This window comes from Diabrotica virgifera, chromosome 9 (genome assembly GCF_917563875.1).
Source record: "Diabrotica virgifera virgifera chromosome 9, PGI_DIABVI_V3a".
Lineage (NCBI taxonomy): Eukaryota > Metazoa > Arthropoda > Insecta > Coleoptera > Chrysomelidae > Diabrotica > Diabrotica virgifera.
The window spans coordinates 160,260,937-160,285,492 of record NC_065451.1 but is presented as its reverse complement, the minus strand read 5'-3'; the positions used below and the strand labels follow the sequence as shown (position 1 = coordinate 160,285,492).

The 24,556-nt window shown below is 32.6% G+C and overlaps 4 protein-coding genes across 5 annotated transcripts; 2 read left to right on the top strand and 2 right to left on the bottom strand.

Annotated features, from left to right (window-relative positions):
* Nucleotides 1–283: 283 nt before the first annotated feature.
* On the top strand, nucleotides 284–14,368 carry LOC126892397 (uncharacterized). Its single transcript, XM_050661926.1, has 2 exons — nucleotides 284–461; nucleotides 13,901–14,368. The coding sequence occupies exons 1-2, from the start codon at nucleotides 417–419 to the stop codon at nucleotides 14,315–14,317; spliced, it is 462 nt and encodes a 153-aa protein (XP_050517883.1). The 5' UTR covers nucleotides 284–416; the 3' UTR covers nucleotides 14,318–14,368.
* Nucleotides 14,369–15,903: 1,535 nt separating this feature from the next.
* Nucleotides 15,904–19,094, top strand: LOC126892394 (uncharacterized). The gene is made up of 2 exons (XM_050661921.1): nucleotides 15,904–17,431; nucleotides 17,482–19,094. Exons 1-2 carry the CDS (start codon nucleotides 16,813–16,815, stop codon nucleotides 18,690–18,692), a joined length of 1,830 nt encoding a protein of 609 aa, XP_050517878.1. The 5' UTR covers nucleotides 15,904–16,812; the 3' UTR covers nucleotides 18,693–19,094.
* LOC126892395 (uncharacterized) lies at nucleotides 18,623–19,573 on the bottom strand. Of its 2 annotated transcripts, XM_050661923.1 has the most exons (3): nucleotides 19,385–19,573; nucleotides 18,940–19,321; nucleotides 18,623–18,888 (listed from the first exon to the last, which is right to left on the bottom strand). In XM_050661923.1, exons 1-3 carry the CDS (start codon nucleotides 19,571–19,573, stop codon nucleotides 18,719–18,721), a joined length of 741 nt encoding a protein of 246 aa, XP_050517880.1. In that variant the 3' UTR covers nucleotides 18,623–18,718. The 2 variants fall into 2 exon arrangements, with proteins under 2 accessions (XP_050517880.1, XP_050517879.1); XM_050661922.1 differs by having other exon boundaries at nucleotides 18,623–19,321.
* A 135-nt stretch (nucleotides 19,574–19,708) lies between these two features.
* On the bottom strand, nucleotides 19,709–21,081 carry LOC126892396 (uncharacterized). The gene is made up of 2 exons (XM_050661924.1): nucleotides 20,666–21,081; nucleotides 19,709–20,262 (listed from the first exon to the last, which is right to left on the bottom strand). The coding sequence occupies exons 1-2, from the start codon at nucleotides 20,682–20,684 to the stop codon at nucleotides 19,709–19,711; spliced, it is 573 nt and encodes a 190-aa protein (XP_050517881.1). The 5' UTR covers nucleotides 20,685–21,081.
* Nucleotides 21,082–24,556: the final 3,475 nt, after the last annotated feature.

Sequence of the window (24,556 nt, the reverse complement as noted above, 5' to 3'; positions counted from 1 at the left end):
AAAAGAAAGCAGACATGCTAAAATGCTTCGGTCAAATTTGACACTACCTCCCTGGCTTTGAAGGTCGCTTTTGTCGTTTGGAGCTTATTAAAACAATCTAATTTATTGTTATTAATACCTTTTATGATAAATAATTCTACAGACAATAATTATGATTTATTTGATTATTACGAAATTAAAAACAATAATAAAAAGGTGTTTATTAGCTTTTCATTATTTTATTTATTTCCTATAATCAATAAAATTAGCCAACTCGATGTAGATGTTATTAAAATTATTAATATAGCTGTACAATAAAAAAAATGTCTTTTATGAGTTTCAGTTTTGATTGAATAATTGTAAATTTTACTTTAAAATTTGTAAACCAAATATGCATTTAATGGGAATTGTATAAAAATAAAAAAATAAGAAATCCTATGATTTACTTCTACTTCACAATGCATTTTCATATCTGGATTTTGGTAAGAATAATTCAATATAATTTACTTATGATATTTAATCTTTTTTTATCGTGTGTGCCTTCAATTAGGCTTAGGGCCGGATTCACTAACAACAAATAAATCGGGAAATAGTTTTGGTTCAATAAAATTTATTAGTCGATTATATTTTATTGCATTTCAATAACTCTTATATTCCATTTGCGTAGGATTGATAGCATAATACCTTATTATAAATTCAAAAATGTGTCCGCATCATTATAATATAGTGACCCTATATTATAGGGTAATTCAAAAAATGTAAGCGATTCGTAAATCAGTTCTTTATTATAAATTATGTGTCTTTACTCGCACCTTTTCTTGCATCCTCCCTGTATTATTCGCCGTGAGCCGATGAGTAGAGGGGAGTTGACAGTTTTCGCCAGCGCTGTTAGTGGCAGTTTTGTGTATTGAATTTGAACAATTTTATCAGAAAAGTACGAGTTTCAAACCGCGAGAGAGCGCTACCGACGAAACTCACAGGCAATAAAAAGAGAGATAACCTATAAATTTCATATAAACTTCTCCTTTTTTTCAATGGCCTCTTGTGTAAGCAGTCATACAGTCGCACGAATTTATATATTAATATTAAAATTATAATGAATAAACTAAAAAAAAAACATAATTACTTTTACTATTAATTCTGTGTATTCGTTCAGTAATCAGGTTACAATAATATTTCAGTTCATAATGTGTGTTTTTCTAGATAAATATTTATTTTTCTCGTTTTGTATATTTCACATACACCAATTTTATCAGAAAAGTATAAGTTTCAAACCGCGAGAGAGCGCTACCGTCGAAACTCACAGCTAATGGCCTGCAGGTACCTAAAAGTACATATCAATACAAGGGTGAACCCCGCTCCGTGTAGCAGCTCAAATGGATACGGCATGCGCTCCCCTACATAATAGGTTTGTTCTAGTATCAGTTTCAAACGGTTGGAAACCATCAGCGAATAGTGGACCGGCGTGAGTAGAGGGGATAGCACTGGTGACTGTATTATGTTTTCCCACTGACCAACTGTTTGCTGACGGTTTCTGACTAGTTTGACTGCTTGCTAGAACAAACCTATAATAAACCGCAAACTGGTTGAATCGAGGAGGGTGAGAGCGGAGCGGCGTTCACCGACGTATCCACTACGTGGAGCTGCTACACATAGCGGGGTTCACCCTCGTATGGATACGTACCTTAATACTTACAATTGAGGCACTTAGAAGACAAGTGACAATTTTAGAAAATTAGGTTTTAAATACAAAAATGGACTCTCAAACACAAAGAAAACACGGTAGCTTCAAAACTTTCTACATAAACTAACAATAAAATGATAAAATATGACATATAATTGAAAATATGCTAAGTACTACCTACCTAGATTTTTTAAATTTGTCTAGAACTTTAAACAAAGTTTTCTCAAAACTTGGCAGTCATACCCCTTGTGTTCTAAGGGCCTCAATTGTTTGAGGGTACATTTAATAACAAAAATAAAGGATTTGTCAATTCAGTGACGGGGAATTGGATATAATTATTTGAAGAATGAAATTTTATTCTAATCAAAATTTATTATAGTGTAAATATGTATAATTTATACAATTTATTGTTGAACGATATTCATGAGTACTTACTTACTTTTTTAACCATCGTATTATAAAATGTGATCTGTGTTTCTTTTAACCAGTTAAGTAGTATTTCATGCTTTGTCCACACCAAATTTCGTAGTTTTTCAATTAAACGACAATAGTAACTGGTATTATCCATTACTATGACAGAATTTTGAAGTATGGTATTAATCATCTGAAAGAAATATTCTTAGTTTATTTATATTTTATTTAAACATTAATTTTAATACTTACTACTTTCCAAAAATTTGTATTAAAACAATACCAAAAACTACAAAATAAAAGAATAAAACACACACAAACACATTGAAAAATGCAACAAAGAAATGATTTCTGAACAATAATTATTGTTGGCAAAAATTTTACCAAAATACCTATTTTCTGAAAAAAAAATTATATTATAAATATATGTACAGGGTTATTCACTATATTTTGACCCGCCTGTAAACTGCTTTATTTACCGAATTAAAAAAAATGTAAAATATAAGTTATTTGATTTTTTGACATATATATCGTACTAGTGACGTCATCCATTTGGGCGTGATGACGTAATCAACTATTTTTTTTAAATGGGAATAGGGGTCGAGTGCTAGCATATTTTAAAGGTTATTTAATTCCCTATTCAGTAATATAAACAATAACATGATTAATTATACAGGTTGTAAAAAAAATTTTTGAATTAAACTAATTGACACAAAAAGAAGAATGTATGTAATTTATTTAATTTAAAATACATTTTACTGCTGTTACAAAACAAATAAAAGTTTATTGCACAAATAAACATTGATTTTTGCTTAAATTCAATGTTCAAACTGCCAAGAGGCAAATGGGGGGCAGCGTGAACATTGAATTTAAGTGAAAAGTAATGATTATTTGTTCAATAAACATTTATTTCTATTTTCTGGCAGCAGTAGGATGTATTTTGAATTAAATAAATTACATACATTCTTCTTTTTGTGTCAATTAATTTAATTTAAAAAAATGTTGGACACACTTTATAATTAATCATGTTAATGTTTATATTAGTGAATAGGGAATTGAATAACCTTTCAAATGAGCTCTATTTCAATTGACCCCTATTCCCATTAAAAAAATAGTCGATTACGTCATCACGCCTAAATGGATGACGTAACTAGTACGATGTATATACCAAAAAATCATAATTTAAAAATCGAATAACTTTTGTATTTTACATTTTTTTCTAATTCTGTAAATAAAGCAGTTTACAGGGGGGTCAAAATATAGTGAATAACCCTGTACATACTTACAATCATAAAATGTATAAGAAAATAAAAATTTACATTAGGGATCGAACCTAGGTATATTAGGGTTGTTTGATTTGAAATCAACGCACGTTAGAATTTAGCCACTTAGACACACGAGTCATGTGGGAATATATACCAACTGAATGTTTTAAACTTTTTTGACAGTTGCTTATTCTCTTAAGGGGATCGGTACAAAGTTTCGGCTCCAATGCAATTTAAATGGGATTAATTTTTTTCAAATCCTGAGAAAACTAATAAGTATTTTTGAAAAATTTAAACGCAGAATGAAAGATTACGTTCTTACCGAGGGCTGAAAGTCCCTGAAAACTTCTGTAATGCTTATTTTAATAAGTTACAGGGGTAAAAAACTAAGATAAAATGTAGTGTGATTTTTAATTTCAAATATCTCATTCAAAAGAAACTTTTTAGTTATTGTAAGGGACTTTCTGCACTCGATAATAATTTAGTCTTTCATTCTGCGTTTAAATTTTTTTAAAATATTTTATTAGTTTTTTTAGGATTCGAAAAAAATTGACGTGGTGATATTTTCCAAATCTTACATTCGCTATCTTTGTCATACAACGCGCTGAGTCGAATAGAATATGGTGATGGTGACAAGACAGTGACAATTTTAAATATTTGACATAGCATCGGGAATATTTTAAGTTGTTGATTAAATAATATTGATAGTGTATTTGATAAACAATTGATTTAAGACGTGAACTTAATAAAAAGTTATTTGTTGTTTATTATTTATGGAAGACCCAAGCAGAGAATACACCAGAATGTATTCTGTGATCCAAGTATTTTGTTGTTAAAGATGTTAAAAATTTTAAGCGTTCCATAGTAACAATATATTATTAAAAAATCACTTGATCACTTTTTCTCTTTTCTCGATTGAGTATTAGTTTTTATTGTACATTATATAAATTATTACAATCACTGAATATATTGTTAGTGAAAAAATTATCAGTAGTAATTGCACAAGAGCTCTAAAATTCTATATTAATTTTAGAGATCGAGTGCAATTTGTTGCGATTATTTCATGAATAAAACTGTTCAAAACCAATTGTAATTTATTTATGTAAGTACAAATTAGTACAATTAAACAAACAGTTATTATAAATATTAATTTGACGGTTGAAAGTCATCACTTTTATAATTTTTAAAACATTAATTGTCATTAATGTCACTGAATATATTTTTTCGTAGCAACGAAGGGCATCTGGCGTAATGTACTTGACGACGGGAAATGATCAAAAATTATCGATTTAATTTAGATTTCTCTAGCTTTCTATTGTCAGAACCTCCTATGAATGAATTAATCATATTAATTAACTGAATTAATAATGCAATTATACAAGTAATGTTTACATATCCATATCAGTGAGAATTTTACGACACTTAATTTGCCGTGTAAAGACAGAAAAAGTAGGGATAGCCGTAAAATATTTGCGCCTGCACTATTAATTTAATCAAATTAGTTTGATTTATGTGGAATTAAAATATTAAAATACAACAAAACATAGAGTAAGAGAACTATATATTAGATGAAGATTGGTAGAAATTTTGTTGGTAATCAATCATGTAAATCAAAGCATTACCTACTAGGTAGGTACATTTTACATTTTCCAAATAGGTATGTAATTTTTTATTACAATACTGAAACATTTACAATTACGTACCTGTTGCTTTTAAAAACTATTTAAAAAGTCACTACAATTATAAACTTGCTTTTGTCTCTGTTCTCACAACAATAAAAAATTATATACACAACATTGTTTACCGATAACCTCCATATTGAACAATTATTGACAGGTCATTTTAATACCCAATCAGAGCACGTATAACGTTTCAGCTGCGCCCAGGACCAAGACTTTTGATGAATTCACGCACATATAGGTACATTTACTCCCAAACGCGTCTAAAGATGTATAGCTTCAATAATATTTGGTGGTTCTTGAAGTAAATTCTAATAAACCACCATTTTCAGATCCTACGTGACTAATTATTAGTTTATAGACGGAGAGGCAGCTCTGAAATATCTATTTGAATTTACTAAAGCTAGATTTTTCACAGTTGGTTACTGTGAGTGTGTAGAGAAACATACTGCGGTCGGTCAAGCGAAACGTAGAACAGGGGTTACTGAGAGGGTATCAAAGTTGCTTTCCTACAAAGGTAATTATTTCCATTTACTAAGGCTGAGAATCAGTACACACATTCTAAATTAAATATAAATAAAAGTTATTATAGTCGGTCAACTGTATGACGGGACAGAGCCGGTCGGTCGGCCCCAATAGTCGATTGAGGAAATGAAGCATTTTGGCTCGCAATTTTTTCGTCCAGCATGGATTTACTTGAAATTTTCACAGAAGGTAGGGAATAAGGATCATTTTCTATATCATGCCGCTATCATACGCTAAACCTTGGGGGTGGTTGCCACCCCATCTCGGGGGTGGGAATTTTTTATTACATTTTACCCATGCAAATCGATGCAAAAAGTGATTCTAAAAATGTTTTTTACATTTTCTTCGTAAAACTAATATTTTTCGAGTTATTCGCGCTTGAAAATAACAGTTTTTCAACGAAAAAATCGACTTTTTTAGAGGGTTTTTTGAAAATACCTCGAAAAATATGCATCTAATCAAAAAAACTGTAGATATCAAAATTGTATCTTTTAGTAACACAAACCAAATTCTTTTCCAATAATATCTTTAAGACCAATACAAATCGAGATACGACATGTTAAAGGTTAGCTTTTTTCGTCAAATGCATAATTTGAAATATTCAAAGACAAATAATGGGAAAAATTTGCATTTTTCGAGGAAAACTTAAATAATCTTTTTTCAAGTATACAATTAGACCTTTCAAAAAATAATAATCAAAAGTTTCTAGCATGAAAATTAAGCGACTTATAATCAAAAAAATGTCGGTACCTGCTTTTCTCTACGAAAAAATCAGTGGAAACAACCCCCATACAGTTGAGTCCGCGAGTCTTTACCCGTGCGTCATCATTTAAAGCATACGAAATAAGTCGGAAATCTATTTCACGCAACAACTGACAGAAAGTGGCTACTGTTCCGATTACGGGTTTTATTATAAAATTTGACGTTATCAAATATATATAATGTCAAATGTAAGTTTTGCTTCAAAATTTTTGTGCAGAATTACAGCTACATTTGAAGTAGCTTGATAAATTCTTTTATTATTATTAATTAATAAATAGATAAACAATTTATACAAAAATTCAATAACATATTTTATTTTTGTTATTTTATTCACTTTGACGGAAATCTAAACACAATCATTTCTTTACTGTGTGAATGACGTTAGCTTTGTATGTTTTAAATATTAATTGCCAAAATATAATTATTTACCATAAAATTTCAAAGCCCAATATAAAATTAGTTGTGAAAACAACTGTTTGTGTAATATAAAGAAACTTTAAAATGCAAAAATTCGACAAAAACCGCAAAAAATTCAACTGACTGACAGCCACAAAATTAAACAAAGCAGAAACGTCAAACAAATTGTGCTTAAAATATGAAAACATACCGAATCGTCTATCTTTGTATCTATATCTTTTCAATGCATTGAGTCTAGATGGTTCATAAAAATAACATGTGTTTTTACTTAATAACAAACGGCAGCTGGTTTGTCATGAGTTTCATGCGTGGAAGAGAATGATGCTAGATATAGTCCAGAAAGCCACTGCGCATCCGCTAGGAAAAATATTCTAATTCGGATTCTTTGCATAATCTTACTCAAAAAGGACTCCTTTTAACAAATTTGCATGTTGCCAGGACCAAAAAGTGGTCAAAAATCTTTTAAACGTTTTTTTTTTGTTTTTTTCCTAAAATTATTTTTTTGCACGAAACAAAGTTTTTTTAGGTTTTTTGGATCATTCCAAAGAGAAAAGGTCTTTAATGACTTTTCTCTAAAAATGATAGTTTTTGACATATAAGCGATTAAAAATTGAAAAATTGCGAAATCGGCCATTTTTAACCCTCAAAAACTATGTGAAAAGCTGAAAATTTGAATGTTGCCAAGGTAGGTAGATATTCTTTAAACATCGATTGATGAAATCCCGAAGAGTTTTTTGCAATACAATATTTAAAACTCCTTTGTTTTTTAATTGCTAATCAAGCGTGCACGACACTATTTTCCACCGACAGTATGGTGCAAATGAAAGGAATAAATTCGTTATTTCGTAAAACCGCGACTTTAAGGAAAAATCCCGAAACAGGTCGATTTTTATTTTTAAGTTGTGATATTGTGGCATATATGGTATACTAGTGACGTCATCCATCTGGACGTGATGACGTAATCGATGATTTTTTTAATGAGAATAGGGGTCGTGTGCTAGCTTATTTGAAAGGTTATTCAATTCTCTATTCAGTAATATAAACATTTATATAATTGTTTATACAGGGTGTCCAAAAAATTTTTATTAAATTAAATTATTTGACAAAAAAAGAAGTAGAAGGACACCCTGTATAAAAAATTATGTAAATGTTTACATTGCTTGATGGAGAATTGAAGAACCTTTCAAACGAGCTACCACACGACCCCTATTCTCATTTAAAAAAATCATCGATTACGTCATCACGCCCAGACGGATGACGTCACTAGTATACCATATATGCCACAATATCATAACTTAAAAATAAAAACCGACCTGTTTCGGGATTTTTCCTTAAAGTCGCCGATTTTCGAAATAACGAATTTATTCCTTTCATTTGCATACTGTCGGTGGAAAATAGTGTCGCGCACGCTTGATTCGCAATTAAAAAACAAAGGAGTTTTGAATATTGTATTGCAAAAAACTCTTCGGGATTTCATCAATCGATGTTTACAGAATATCTACCTACCTTGGCAACATTCAAATTTTCAGTTTTTCACATAGTCTTTGAAGGTTAAAAATGACCGATTTCGCAATTTTTCAATTTTTAATCGCTTATATGTCAAAAACTATCATTTTTAGAAAAAAGTCACTAAAGACCTTTTCTGTTTGGAATGATCCAAAAAACCTAAAAAAACTTTTTTCCATGCAATAAAAACAATTTTAGGAAAAAAACAAAAAAAAAACGTTTAAAAAATTTTTGACCACCTTTTGGTCCTGGCAACATGGAAATTTGTTAAAAGGAGTCCTTTTTGAGTAAGAATGTGCAAAAAATCCGAATTAGAATATTTTTCCTAGCGGATGCGCAGTGGCTTTGTGGACTAATAAAAAGTATGTGTTTTATCTCGCCAGGTATTAATGACGCACGGGTAAAGACTCGCGGACTCAACTGTAACTACCTTCCTAATTCAAAATTGGTCTTCACCTTTCTGTAGTTCCTTTTATATTTATATTATCAATACACCTAAGGAGTTTGACCTATTTAAAATGTCTAATTTTAGAAAAATATTATATCTCACTGTGTACTGATTTTCAGCCTTAGTAAATGGATTTAATTACCTTCGTAGGAAAGCAACTTTGATACCTTCTCAGTAATGAGACCCCTCAAAAACGATTTTGTAGGATTTTTAAAGAGCTATAAGACTGTGTAAATTAAATTCTGTAAGATGCCTTAATTTTTAATTGGGGCTGGTTTAAAGGGCTCAAATAAGGGGGTTTGCTGGTAAATAGAGGTTTTAAACAGCTATACCTGGCTAACTATTCACTGTAATGAAAATATGTGCACAGAGTAATTTTAGCCATTAAAAAAGCTACAATTTAGTAGTTTATAATTTTTTTCATATCTTCAGTATTTTCGGAGATATTTTGAAGTAAAAGGTGAAAAATACCAAATTGCAAAAAATCAATTTTGATAATATTAGTGTATTGATAATATTAATATAAAAGGAACTACAGAAAGGTGAAGACCAATTTTGAAATAGGAAGGTAGTTAGGGGGTTGTTTTCACTGATTTTTTCGTAGAGAAAAGCAGGTACCGACATTTTTTTGTAAGTCGCTTAATTCTCATGCTAGAAACTTTTTATTATTTTTTTGTAAGGTCTAACTCTATACTTGAAAGAAGATTATTTAAGTTTTCCTCGAAAAATAAAATTTTTATAATTATTTGGCTTTGAATATTTCAAATTATGCATTTGACGAAAAATGCTAACCTTTAACATGCCGTATCTCGGTTTGTATTGGCCTTAAAGATATTATAGGAAAATATTTTGGTTTGTGTTACTAAAAGATACAATTTCGATATCTACAGTTTTTTTTATTAAATGCATATTTTTCGAGGTATTCTCAAAAACCCCTCTAAAAAAGTTGATTTTTTCGTCGAAAAACTGTTATTTTCAAGCGCGAATAACTCGAAAAATATAAGTTTTACGAAGAAAATCTAAGAAACATTTTTTTCTTAGAATCACTTTTTCCATCGAATTACATAGTTAAAATGTAATAAAAAATTTCCACCCCCGAGATGGGGTGGCAACCACCCCCAAGGTTTTAGCGTATGATAGCGGCATGATATATAAAATGATCCTTGGACTATTCCTCACCTTCTGTGAAAATTTCAAGTAAATCCATGGTGGACGAAAAAATTGCGAGATAAAATGCTTCATTTTTTCAATCGATTATTGGGGCCGACCGACCGGCTCTGTCCCGTCATACAGTTGACCGACTATAATAACTTTTATTTATATTTAATTTAGAATGTGTGTACTGATTTTCACCCTCAGTAAATGGAAATAATTACCTTTGTAGGAAAGCAAATTTGATACCCTCTCAGTAACCCCTGTTCTACGTTTCGCTTGACCGACCGCAGTATGTTTCTCTACACACTCACAGTAATCAACTGTGAAAAATCTAGCTTTAGTAAATTCAAATAGATTTTTCAGCGCTGCCTCTTGGTCTATTACGACCTATTCCAATAGGTGGATTAAAACCAGAGGAATAACCTTCCGTAAAAGCCTGTCGCGGATTGGTAATATTTTTATTAACCCAGCAATTTGAAGCAGTGTGCCCTTCGTTTAACCAGGCTTCATCTAAATACTAAATTGTTTTCCCTTTGTTCGGAACTTTTTAATTTATTGTGCTTAGGTATTCTCTTTTCCAACCACCAATATTATCTTTGTCAAGAAATAAAGCTTCTTTGTTCCATTTTTCCAACGAAAAACTATTTCCCTTAAGACACTTTCACAATGTTGTACGCCAGTACTTTTTTGCTCGCAAAATAATGAACTTTACGATGCACAGCAGTTTTAATGAAGTCATCAGTTTCCATAAGTTTCTTTCCTATGGGTTTTTTTGGCTCGACTCTTCCTCCAGCTTTCCTTTCTTTTAAAAATCGATAAATTGTTGCTTCTCCAACTCCAGTCATAACTGAATAACAACGAACGATGTCCTGAAGAGTAATGTTTGGAGTTTTGTGAACTAACGCTCCCGTTGAGAATAAGGATTTTTACTGACTAGTTTCTGTGGATTAAAAGTTGACGTGGTTTCCATTGTGGAATATAAATATCACAACACCCACAACACACCTAACGTTATATAACTATTCTACAAATTATACCAAGCACCTGAGTGTAAGCACTGATTTAAAGCAAGCAAGCCATTTAATTTAACCCAGCCTGTGAGATTTGTATAATATGACGTTCAGATGTAACAATTCAATGTTCCCTCCAATGCTCTAGACCAGCGGTTCTCAACCTTTTAGCACTGGCGCCCCCTTTGAACACTGAAGATAGCTCACGCCTCCCTCCAGTCAATAATTGGTTGGTTCAAGTTAGAATAGTGAAATTGTGAAACTGATAATGCTAACTCTACGTTAGCAAAAGCTGGGATGCAAAATATAAATCCAGATATATTTAAATACGAAAGTTTATTTGATGTCTCATTAAACTTAACATTGTTTATTTATTTTAGAAAAAGAATAATCAAAAAATCAAATACGCATATAAATTTGAAAGTCTAATATGAGTGTTTTTGCACTTTCAATGAGAGGGTTGGCATTGTCTGTTCTTGACAAGTTTTTCGATATTCGATTGAAACTGTGTCAGAGCACACCTCAAGTCACTTTCAACGTCCAGCCTTGAACGGTATTTTGATTTTATATACGCCAATGCAGAAAAACCAGATTCGCAAAGATATGTGGATGAAAACTGGACTAATAACTTCGCAGATACTAAAGCGGCTTTAAGCCACTTCTGGGTAAACAGGAAAGTAGATTAACCAAAATTCTTCCAAGTCCATGTTTGCAAAATCTGCTTTTGCTTGTGAATCACATTTTAGGTCAATTGCCTGCTCTTGAAGGTTAACTGGAAGAATGTCAACTTAGATATAAAAAGGATCTCTTGTCAACTTAAATTCCCAGTTTTCCGAGCTAACATCTGGAAAGTACTTTCGAATTTGATTTTTCAGTTCTTTCAAATGCCGTGATATGACGTCTTTCAAATCCGAAACTAGATGTAGTGGAAGGGTTTGAATATCATCGAGGAGGTCGTTCAGTTTAGAAAAAGAGGAAAAGTTTGCCTTGGAACTGTGAAGGCGACGTTGTCAAAGCGATATTTTTTCTATAAACCCCTTAATTGCATCATAAAGTGTTTAAGAGGTTTTTACGGTCTTGAAGCTTCAGATTCAGGATATTATGCGTCTCAAAAAAGTCAGACAAATAAGCCAAGTAAAAAATATTTTTATCATCTGTAAATCTTCTGTGAAGATCTTCTTGTTTTGAAGTCATTAATAAAATTTCAACTTCTTACTTTAAATTGAATAATCTTGCAAGCATATTTCCTTTGGATAACCACCGGACTTCTGTGTGAAACAGGAGGGTTTCCTGATCACTATTCACTTCTTGACATAGTGCCTGAAAGAGCCTAGTGTTTAATGCGCTGGATTTGATGTGGTTAACTATTTTAATTGCTAAGTTTAATGTGACGTTGAGAGGTTCAGGTAAAGTCTGACTAGCTAAAGCTTGTCTGTGAATAATGCAGTGAGAACCAATTATCCTAGGGTTCTTCTTTTTTGCCAATTCCATAAATCCAGATCGACATCCTGTCATGGCTTGGACCCCATCAGTACATATGCCAATTACTTTCTCCCATGGAAGTTCATTGATTACTAAAAAATCTTAAAGAGCAGAAAATATATCAATGGCTTTAGTTGTTGTTTCAAGAGATGTTGAAAACAATATTTCCTCCAAAAACCATTTTCTGTCAATAAATCGACAGTAAAACAATAACTGTGCATGCTTTGAAATATCAGTTGTTTCGTCACACTGCAAAGAAAAAAACGGTGAATCTTTTAATTTTTGCAATAGCTGATTTTTCAAATCCAGAGCCATGTCATCAATTCTACGTTTTACTGTGTCGTTTGAGAGAGAAATTTTTTCTACTTTCTTACAACTGTCTTCACTAGTACAAGCAGTAAGTAAACAAGGTTTAATTAGTGACTCACCAATAGTATGTGGTTTCTTGTCTTTAACTATCAAAACTGCTATTTTGTATGATGCTTTCACAGCTTTCTCATTTTCAACACGAAAATTTGCAGTAGAGTCAAGTTTCATATGTTTTAAGCTGCTTTTTTTGGCAATAAAAAATCTGGGCCTTTATCTTTCAAAGAAGAACGGTTTGTAATTAGATGCCGTTCATTACTAAGAACAGCATGACAGTTGACACATTGAGGTAAATGACTGCAGTTTTTCTCCATAAAGGTAAAACCATACTTGATATAATCGTCTGAATACAATCTTTTCTTTGGAAGTGACTTAGCCATTTTCAAAGCTGTTACACAACACTATTAAATAATTCACAAACAATCACTCTGTTATTAAATAACGATTACACTGATTGCTACAAACAGCACACAGGCGCTGTCGACTGAGACTGACGCGTGAGGCGGAGTAACTGAACTGGAGCCAGGAGTGCTTGCAATACAGTGTTGGTAAATATACTTTGCGCTCCTACGATGTCGCCATACACAAGACTGTCGTGTTTAACTCAGGTTGTGTGTTTGAGTATAACGATTTTAATCACGTTTAAATAAAGAAATATTTGTAAACAAAATAAAAATAAGAAATACAAAATATTTTGTTTTTTAACAAAATATATATTTTATAATTTTTCTTTTTTTTTTCTTTGTACCCTCACGCCTCCCCTGAAATCCTCTCACGCACCCCAGGGGGGCGCGCCCCCAGGTTGAGAACCACTGCTCTAGACTATAGACCATCCCTTTCCCCCTACCACACTCCGATGCACGATAGGAGCCCTCTTATCAGCCAAATGCTCTTCATGTGTGAGTCCTGGATACCAGAACATGGTGCTCAACCGATCAGTGCAGAATACCTTAAGGTGATTTTTCCCTGCTTTATTCTTGTTAGGTACTTATCCGGGAATCTGGAATTGCTTGCTCAGGCCTCAAGTCACCCCTGGGGTACGCCCAGTTAGGCGACTTAATGCTTGAGGGTGTGAAAATGCTGTTGTCAAAATTTCACATTTGTTCTCTTAAGGGTCTCTTAAGGTTACTGAAAAAGAATAGCAGGTGCATGTTGCATTATTCATAACAATAACTTAAAAGAACCTATAAATAATAAATCCTTTTTTGTAGGTAATGCTGGCAGTTATAAACATATCGATGATGAATGCATATAGAAATTTCAACGATAATCGAGCTGTCTTTCTTCGAGATATATTCCCCTATTTTGTAAACGATACGAGAATAAATCTAATGCAAAACCTTTACTATCACAGAAGACATAAACTAATACAACATGCTGATGGAAATCAACTTTTAAATACTTTTTCAGAACCTGAAGACCCAGTTTATGAAGTTCACTACAAAGAACCTGTATATGATCTATCACGATTGTATGCAAGTCGATTATTATTCCAAAAGAAAAGATACCGAAGTTTGTCTGTTAAAAGATTTGCGATTCATAGTTCCTTTCAAACTTTAAAATATATTAGGGCAAGGCTGTTAAAATACCACAGACGAAGAAGATTCTACAAACCATCATACTATTAATCCATTCTATGTAATATGCTAATAAAAATAAAGAGTTTAAGTTGAATCTGACGTAGATACTCGCCAATTTTTATTTTTTCACATTGACAAAAAATTTATTGAGTGTTTGTGTAACAAAGGTTATTACAGGTTTTGTATCATCATCACCATATTTATATCTCCCACTGCTCTGAAGAGTTTTGGTAAACTGCATTTAAGCTAATCCCAGTCATTTTTTAAGTACGATAGTCTCCTTTTTCGAATACTCCTTCCTTCTTTAATCTTTCCCTGTATTATCAATCTTAGAATTTCATATCACTGGCCTCCCATTACGTGCCTGTTACGTATTGTAACTTTCCTATTTTTGTTGTGTTTATTATTTCGTATTATTTGTCAATTTCTCACAATATTTCCATGTTCATTTTCTTCCGCATCAGTGGTATTGTAGAATCCAAAATAAGTTTAGTAACAAAAGACTAAGTTTTCAATCCAATTGCCTATAAGACAACATAATGTTATTCTACATCTCACCAGACTGAAAACAATGGGAACCTTCTCTGGTTACACCTCCGAGGCTTCTACAATTTACAAGCCATAACGGATGCTGAGACTAAGGAAGATGAGGGAATTTTACAATTTATAATTCACGTCCTATCTTGTGAACGGTGAAGTCATCAATATTTTGCGATATGCGGACGATACAGTACTCCTAGCTTCTAGTCAAGAAGATCTGCAAACACTACTTGATAGTGTCGTTGAGAGTTGTAGGGAGGCAGGTCTGGGTCTGAACATACGGAAAACCAAAATACTCGTGATAAGTAAACAACAGCATATAAAACCGTCTATATATGTAAATAATACCAAACTTGAGCAAGTTGATAAAATCGCTTACCTTGGACAGCAATTAAATTGTAACGCAGAAAGTCACGGCGAAATTAGATCTAGGATAGAGCAGGCTAGAGCGGCTTTTAGAAGGATGTGCAAGGTGTTATGTAACAGAGACCTAAAATTGGCACTGAGGATCCGCCTACTTCGCTGCAACGTGTTCTCGGTCTTACTTTATGGTGTCGAGTCCTGGACTGTGAATAAAATCGATCTAAATCGCCTTGAGGCTTTCGAAATGTGGTGCTATAGAAGAATTTTAAAAGTTTCCTGGGTGGAAAAGATTCGAAACTCCACAATACTAGAACGTCTCAGAAAGACTACTGAGATCATAAAAAGCATCAAGCAGAGAAAGCTGGAGTATTTCGGACATGTAATGAGAGGTCCCAAATATAGGTTGCTACAAAATACCATGCAAGGAAAAATAGCAGGCAAACGCAGTCCAGGACGAAGAAGAACCTCATGGTTGAAGAACTTGCGAGATTGGTATGGTGTTGATACAAGCATGCTATTTAGGGTGGCAGTGAATAAAATTAGGATAGCTATGATGGTAACCAACGTTCTGAAAGGACATGGTACATGAAGAAGAAAAAGTCCCATCTGCTCAGCGCGTTAAAGTTCCAACGAGAATGGTTCCCTTCGTACTCCAATCAGAGTAAACATGTAAATCAAAAATGAATAAGTATTTTCAATTTCGTTCCAAAACGAAAATACCCCAACAAACATATAATAGCTGGTCAAGCTAAATACTGAGTACTGCAGCTGATTAGTAGTCGCATAAAAGTGACAAAGGCTGTTTAAGCTATTTTGCTGTTTAATATGTCGAACAAACACTGCTTCAGATTATTTGTAAGCCCTTTTGCAGCCAATTGACTTAAGCTGAATATTAGACTGGAGAAGCGCTATTTAAGGCACTTTGTATTATAGTATTCAGCATATCTTATTCAGCTGAATGCTAAGCTGAACTAGCGCTGCTGCAGAATTTTTGTCTACTTTTGATCAACAATGTAAAAAAAACTGAACAAGAGGCTGGGGAAGCGCTATTTAAGTCAGTTCATAATACATTATTCAACCTTCTCTATTCAGTTATATTCTGGGCTGAAATAGTGCTTGTCCAGAACTTTTGTAAGTACTTTTAATCAGCAACTTTATAAAAGCTGATATAAAGCTGAAAAGGAGCTTTAATTTAATTAAATCGTTCATATTCGTTGCAAAAGGTGTATACTTAAGTTCGATGAAAAATGGCTTCTGCAGCTGATGATTATTAAGTATTATACAATTGCTTATATTTGCTATATAATTTTAATTATTTAGATAAAAGATATACACTGTGCTTTACTTAATATTTAAAAAATATGGATAAAAAATCAATTCAAAATTTTAAAAAAATAAAAAAATCTGGCCATTATTACCGAAAATTAAAGGTAAACCGTTCAAATTATGAAGAGTTTTTAAAAAATCTATATGCACCAAGTAGTGTTTCTTCTCATTCAAAAGCTAACGACACAGCATCAGGATCAGGTAATTTTGTTTTAATTTTGTGAGTATATTTTAAATAAAAAATAATTTGTTACATAGGTTCTAAAGAACAGGAGTGTATTTCTAGCACATCAAGTGATCTTGACGATAATCTAATGGAAACCAGTGAAACATCAGATGATGGTGACCAGTTTATTGATGAAGACATTTTTAAAACAGAAGATACTGAAACGCAATTATTGCCTTGTTCAAGTACCGAATTAGGAAATTGGGCAATCCGACATAATATTACACATGCAGCTCTAAAAGATCTCCTACAAATAATCAAGAGACAGTATGATTCTAGTTTATTTATCGATGCTAGAACATTATTAAAAACGCCAAAAAATACGAAAAAAAGTTGTAAAGTTATACAGGGTGGAGAATATTGGCATCAAGGTCTTGACGTTTGTCTAACGAACACTTTTAAAAACTTGTCAAAAGACATGTTAATACAGCTCAATGTAAATATAGATGGGTTGCCAATATATAAAAGTTCCAAACGTCAGTTTTGGCCAATTTTATGTAGCATATATGAAATGCCTGATATACAACCTATGATTGTTGGCATTTTCCATGGAAATAACAAGCCTCTAGATATAAATGAATTTTTGGAGCCTTTTGTTGAGGATGTTAAGCGGCTGCAATCAAATGGACTCTGTGTTAATGGGCATATGATTCACATAAAAATTAGATGCTTTATCTGCGATTCACCTGCACGGGCATTTATTAAAGGTATCTGTTTTTTTTTAATTATTGCTTAAATTGACTAGTTTATTTTACAGGTGTAGTCAATTTCAATGGGATTAATGGATGCCTTAAATGCACTACTGAAGGCGAATATTCTTATCTTTCTCGAACTGTTGTATTTCCTGATATAAAATGTCCTCTTAGAACTGATGCAAAATTCAGAAGTAAACATTATGGTAGGCACCATAAAGGGCAAGAGTCACCAATTTTGAAAATTTCCGAAGTTGACATGGTGCAGGATTTTATAGTAGCAGATGAACTACATCTTTTAGAGCTAGGTGTGATGAAGCGTTGTCTAACAGGATGGAAAGATGGTTCTATGGGTTTCTCAAGTAAGCTATGTGCTCGTGATATTGAGAGGATCTCCAAACATTTAATATCTGTGAAACTTCCATCTGAAATTCATCGTTCCACAAGAGGATTAGATTGCCTGGCATACTGGAAAGGAGTAGAATGGCGCAATTTTCTTAATTATATTGGAATTGTTATTTTAAAAGATGTGTTGAACACTGACGTTTATAAACATTTTTTACTTCTTTTTGTTGCTGTTAGAATATGTTCTTCTGACATGTATGCTGAAAATCGTTCGGTTGCCCAATTAATGTTTGAAAAATATATAGATGATTTTAAGATTATTTATGGCGTACAATTTATTACAAGCAACATTCATAACTTAGAACATGTGGTTGATGATGTTAATAGATTTGGACAACTTTTTACAATATCTACGTACCCATTTGAGAATACATTATTTCAACTAAAAAAATTATTGCGCCAAGGAAATAACAGTTTGCAGCAAATTGTTAATAGAATTGGCGAAAGAAATTTAATATTGAGCAATGATACAAAAAAGACAAGTTTACAGCCAGAAATTAAGAAAAGGGGGAATGTTATCAAGTGCTACATTTATTCTCATAATTTTTGTTTAAGTAATGTTTTCAAAAATTCATGGTTTTTAACAAATGACAATGACATTGTTCAAATGAATTCTGCATCAGAAAAAGGTGGTAAAATATTCATACATGGAAAATCTGTTAAGAAAAAAGAAGATTTCTTTAGTTATCCCATTCGATCATCAAATTTACACATATATATTTGCAACATTACAAATTTAAATAATATGAAACTTTATTTGCTAGAGAATGTTGTTTGTAAAATGGTTGTTATAAAATACAATGAAAGTAAAATTGTTTTTATTCCTCTTCTACACACTATTAAAAATAAACAAAACTTGAATGTAAATTAAAAAGTTTTTTTAATAAAAATGTTCTTTTAGTCCGTGTCTGTATCATTATTATCTTCCTCTTCAACCTCGTCATGTTCTATTATAGCATCTTCACCGTCAGCTTCATATTTTTCCATACCATATTCATCGTTATCTTCATCATATTCTTTTTCTTCATTAAATGATTGCTCATTTTCATAAAAAATTTCATTTTCGCCTGAAATAATAATTTTTATGTTATACATTTTTTTAATATAGGTACCTTTACCTTGTCTTTGAGCAACACCTTTTCTGTTTCCACTTAAACGTTGTTTTTTAACCATTGATTTTTTTCTTCTATGTATTGAAGATTGGCGGATGCCTCCAGTTAAACTACGCTTCTTTGCATTTCTTGTAATTCCAATTATAAATTTTTTCAACAAAGCCTTCGAAAAATCTTTATTGGAACTTTGGACTATTGTAAAAAACACTTCTAAAATATTTTTGCAATTTTTAATACAACATTTTTCAGTGTTGCTTCTACTTCCTCCCGTCCACGAACACTGCACCATAAATTTTTTCTCAAAAAAATAATCTACAATACTATAGCAGGTATCCAAACCATTACTAGTATCAGGAATATTACCAATAATTTTTTTAAAATAATTTCTCTAGAAAACAGTATCAACATTAAATTTAAAAGATTAAATGAAAACTGAAATAATATAACTTACTACTTTCTTTTCATAATTTGGATCTTTGAGATTTTCCTCTAATTGACTTAACTCCTGTGAGGTTGAAACGGCATGAAATTCAAATTGAATATTGTCATCATCCTGATGATTGTTTTTAAAATTCTGCATTGCTGACAATAATTTGGCATCAAAATCTGATTTAATTGCCGCAACTGCCTTCACCAACATATCTTTTACGCTCTCTGTTATATCATTTTTAAACTGATTAAATTTTTGCTCAATGTCATTCAACTTGTTAATAATGTCGTTTTTACTTTCTTCTCCAATCAAAGGCTTATAATTAAGGGTGCAAAAAAAAAGTAATTAAAGTAATAATTTTAAATGTTTCCAATAAAAACTTACTTGTTCGATGATATTTAAAAACTGCGCATTTGCAATTGCTTCAGGAGAAATAATTGCCTCATCCGAAAAATTGGTTTCCAAAATTATATTTTCGCTTTCAACAACAGGCTCAGGAGTTTCTTCCGGTATGATTGGTTGAAACGAACAAAATTTTGACGATGATGATGCAAACAGAGTTTCAAAATTTTGTTGACTAGTGACCTTTTTTGTGTTTCTTACTTTATTTTTTTCTTTCATTTCTCCTAAAACCTCGGAATCAGTTGAAGACGTTGCCGAACCTCCCGACATTTCTAAAAGTTCAGTTTCAGCTGCAATGCGATTTTTATAATAATTTCTTTTGATGCGACATATTATTTTATTCCACGTAATGTCTGGAGTAGAATTGACATCCTTTATCAGATTTTTCACGTTTTTTGGTGGCCAAAATAAAATTTTGTTTTTTATCCACTTGTGTGGAACAACAGTTAAGACCGACCTTCCAGCTTCTATCGTCTCAACGATTTTAAAATGGGGTTCTGTAATAAATTAAACTAATTAAAATTTCAAATATTAACTACAATATTACATAGGTACATAAGTAGAAAAAAAGAAGTTTTAAATTTCATCCAATGCATAGGCAACTCATATTACGTTCTTATAATAATAAAAGTATACTTTTTATTTACCCATTATTTTAATTAGAAGATTTGTAACTTATTAGTAGTTTGTTAATATCAGTCTCCTTATATAAATAAATATATCCCAGGTTTATTCTAATTATTTAAGACCAAAATATTTCATAATTTAATAAGTTTAATACTAAATGTAAAAAAATAATTAACCTAACTTTTTTTAAATGTATAATATTGATAATTATTAATATCCATTTTTACAAACACTTTGTATACTTAAAGAATAAATAATAAACAACGTACTTACCTGGATTACACCTATTCATTTTGACTTAAAACTTACGCAAAAATCACTATAAAAATAGGAAAAACAAATAAATTTTGATCTCCGTTTACAGACAAGACAGTATTTTCGCGGTAAATCCCAGGAGTGTTTTGTTCTGCTAATAATCAATCTCAATTCAGCTAAAATTTAGTGAATGTGGCGTTGTTTACTTTTGCAGAAAGTATTCAGAAGTTATTCAACTAAAATTCCGATAATTATTTTCAGCTTTTGTTCGACAAATAAACAGCGCTTCTTCAAATTTATTTCAGCTGTTGTTCAGCTTCCAAAGCATTTCATTTATACAATAAAATACACATTTTTGGTAAGTGCCAGATTAGCTCAGTGGGATAGGCAGTGATATATGGATCGAGAGGTAGCAGGTTCAAATCGCACAGAAGACACTATAAAATAAAAAAAGTAAGTATTACGATTTTAAATAAAATAATAAAATAAGTGTGAAATTGAAGTTAAAAGAAAGCTAATGTCGATAATAAATCGTAATAAATATATAAAAAAAAACATTTTTGTTTTATTTATAAAAAGCTGAAGAAGAGTTGAAAAATAGACTGTATAATATCTGCAAAAGCTACTTTTCAGCAAGGAAACAAATTATATAACACGTGAAAATTGGTCAAAAGCAGCTGAACAAAGGCTGAAAGTAAAGCTGTTTAGAAACTGAATAAGTATTTCTTCATTTTGCAGAAGTGGTACAGTAGCAATATGAATAGCCATATAAAAGTTGAAGAAGCGCTAATAAATGCTACTTTATTCAGCTTTAAGCTGATTATCTTCTCCTTTTTCGCCTGTTTAGAATCTGAACAGATGCATAAACAAACTAATCGACTACCTTTGTTCAACATGCAAGCTTCTAAAATTAGCTGATGAAACGTTAAATCAACTTAAAATGTTTGTTGGGACAGCCGCATCATATTCTAGTCCAATCAGAGAGTGCAGCAAGCACCTCTACCAGTTTCGAAACTTATTAGTCTCTCATCAGGAGGCACATATGCTGCTCTCTCTGATCCAACCAAAACAAACCCCGACGTTCAGTCATGGACTGCAACGAACGAAATGGCATAGATGCCCTAGCGGCAACTGCGAGCAAAAGACTAAGTTGTTAGCAAAAGACAAACCCCGACTGCACGCCGTAGTTTGTTTTGGTTGGATCAGAGAGAGCAGCATATATGTGCCTCCTGATGAGAGACTAATAAGTTTCGAAACCGGTAGAGGTGCTTGCTGCACTCTCTGATTGGACTAGAATATGATGCAACTGTATTTTTGTTTTGCAACGAAATTGAAAATGGTTATTCATTTTTGATTTACTCTGTTTACTCTGATTGGAGTACGAAGGCCGAAGGGAACCATTCTCGTTGGAACTTTACCGCGCTGAGCAGATATGACGTGAATTATAAATTGTAAAATTCCCTCATCTTCCTTAGTCTCAGCATAAGTTATGGCATGCAAATTATAGAAGCCTCGGAGGTGTAACCAGAGAAGGTTCCCATTGTTTTCAGTCTGGTGGGATGTAGAATAACATTATGTTGTTTTATATGCCATTGGATTGAAAACTTAGTCTTTTGCTAGCAGTTGCCGCTAGGGCATTTATTTCGTTCGTTGCAATCCGTAACTGCACGCCGGGTTTTTTTTGGATCAGAGAGCAGCATAAATGCCTTCTGATAAGAGACTAATAAGTTTAGAAACCGGTAGAGGTGCTTGCTGCACTCTCTGATTGGACTAGAATATGATGCGGCTGTATTTTCATTTTGCAACGAAATTGAAAATGGTTATTCATTTTTAAATTTAGTAACATATCAGAGCCCTTGCTCTGAGTTCTAATCTAATGTCTTAAGCAATTACAGAGAATTAGAATACATTTTTACAAACATATTTCTTGATATTTATATCCTGGCCTATATTTCTATTGTTTTATCATTAATTTCTGAAATCCAGGCACCCAGGTATTTATATTTATAAACCCTTTCTATCGGTAAAATTCCCAAACTTATGTTTGTTTGGATATTTTTGGTTTTTTTTTGTATTAATTTTTAGTCCATATTTTTCACAGAAACTGATTGGCTTATTTAATAGCAGTTAAAGTTGTTCAGCAAATGTTGCCATAATTTCAGGTGTCATCTGCATACGAGTATATTATGTTGTTAATAATCCTTCCGCTAAATATTATTCCATCACTTTAGATAATGCTTCTGAATGGATACAGAAATACATCCCTGCCTAACTCCTCTTTTAATTTCAATTTCTAAACTGGGTTCGTTATCTATTTCAAATTGTGCTCTTTGATTCCAGTAAAGGTTTGTTAGGAGTCCCCTTTGTCCACGTTTTTGCTTTTAGAATTTGGACTAATTTTCTCCTCTTTAGAATCCCTGTTTGATAGAATTATTCTTCGTTCAATTTCTTCCGTTACGGTACATGAGAAAGAAGTGCACATTTCTTCCAGCTTGTCTGTTATAGCACCAACATGCAACCCTGTATAATCATATAACATTCATCATCACGTAGCGCTACAACCCTGGGTGGGTTCTGGCTGACTGTACAACTTTCTTCCAATTTTTTCGGTCTTCCATTAACCTAGGGTCAAATGGGATGTTCATTTTTCGGAGATCTACTTGGATGTTATCTCTCCATCGCATTCTGGGACGTCCGAGTGGTCTTTTGCCTGTAGGAATCTCCTCCCATACCAGTCTTACAAGTCTCTCGTTATGAAGTCTGTGCACGTGGCCTGCCCATCTTAGTCGCTGTAATTTAATTTCCTAGACAATATCGGTGTCATTGTACAGTTCTTTTAATTCGAAGTTGGTTCTGATCCTATACTGGTTTGTGTTAATGTTGTGGTGAGGTCCGAAAATTTTTCCAAGTATTTTTCGTTCAAAACGTCTGAGCTTTTCTTCGTTTGATTTGGTCATGGTCCACGTTTCGCAACCATATGTTAGTACAGGTCTGACGATGGATTTATAGATTTTGATCTTGGAACTTCTTGTAAGATTTTTTGATTTTATAAGCTTATCCAATGCGAATAGACAGCGATTTTCTGATTGGATTCTGTCTTTTATTTCTTCAGTAACATCGTTGTCAGCTGTGATTACGGCCCCCAGATACTTAAAACGTTGTACTTTTTCGAAATTGAAGGTGTTGACCGTCACATTTTGTCCTATCCTGTCTCTTAGTGTCGTTCTATTTATACACATATATTTCGTCTTCTCTTCATTAATCCTCAGCCCTACTTCGCTTGTTGCTCCTTCCACCTTGTTGAAAATGGCTTTTGTGGATAGGATGGAGTCTCCAACGAGATCAATGTCATCTGCGTATGCTAGTAATAACTTGGGACCTTGAACCGATAGCAGTTCCGTTTTTATTTCGGCCGACCTCATGGCTTTCTCTAATACAAGGTTACAAAGTAGTGGAGATAACGCAGTGAGTCCACTGTTGATTTCGAAGCTGTCAGACAGTTTATTATTTACACGTACTTTTGATATTCCACCCTCCATACAGACTTTAGTCATCCGAATGAGTTTCTTTGGTATTGAGAACTCCGCCATGGCATTCCATACTTGACTTCTTTCTACGCTGTCATATGCCTGTCGAAAGTCTATGAAGAGATTGTGTGTGGGTTGGGTCTGTTATACTCCCATCCCTTTTCTAGAAGCTGTCTCAGCGTGAATAGTTGATCTCTTGTGGATCTGTTTGCCCTAAAACCGGCTTGATATTCTCCTCTAGGACATTTTCAGCATAAGGGGTTAGTCTACTAAGAATGGTGTTTGAGAGGATCTTATATGCCGTGTTTAAGAGTGAAATTCCTCTGTAATTCGCGCATTTTGTTTTGTCCCCTTTTTTGTGGATGGGCACTAAAAATATACT

Bases quoted from the DNA above. Each gene is read 5' to 3' on its own strand.
- LOC126892397 (XM_050661926.1), top strand. From the start codon at position 417: ATGATTTACTTCTACTTCACAATGCATTTTCATATCTGGATTTTG. The intron at 462-13,900 runs GTAAGAATAATT...CCTTTTTTGTAG, and splicing joins ATTTTCATATCTGGATTTTG to GTAATGCTGGCAGTTATAAA.
- LOC126892394 (XM_050661921.1), top strand. From the start codon at position 16,813: ATGGAAACCAGTGAAACATCAGATGATGGTGACCAGTTTATTGATGAA. The intron at 17,432-17,481 runs GTATCTGTTTTT...TTTATTTTACAG, and splicing joins TGCACGGGCATTTATTAAAG to GTGTAGTCAATTTCAATGGG.
- LOC126892395 (XM_050661922.1), bottom strand. From the start codon at position 19,573: ATGTTGGTGAAGGCAGTTGCGGCAATTAAATCAGATTTTGATGCCAAA. The intron at 19,322-19,384 runs GTAAGTTATATT...ACTGTTTTCTAG, and splicing joins CAAATTATGAAAAGAAAGTA to AGAAATTATTTTAAAAAAAT.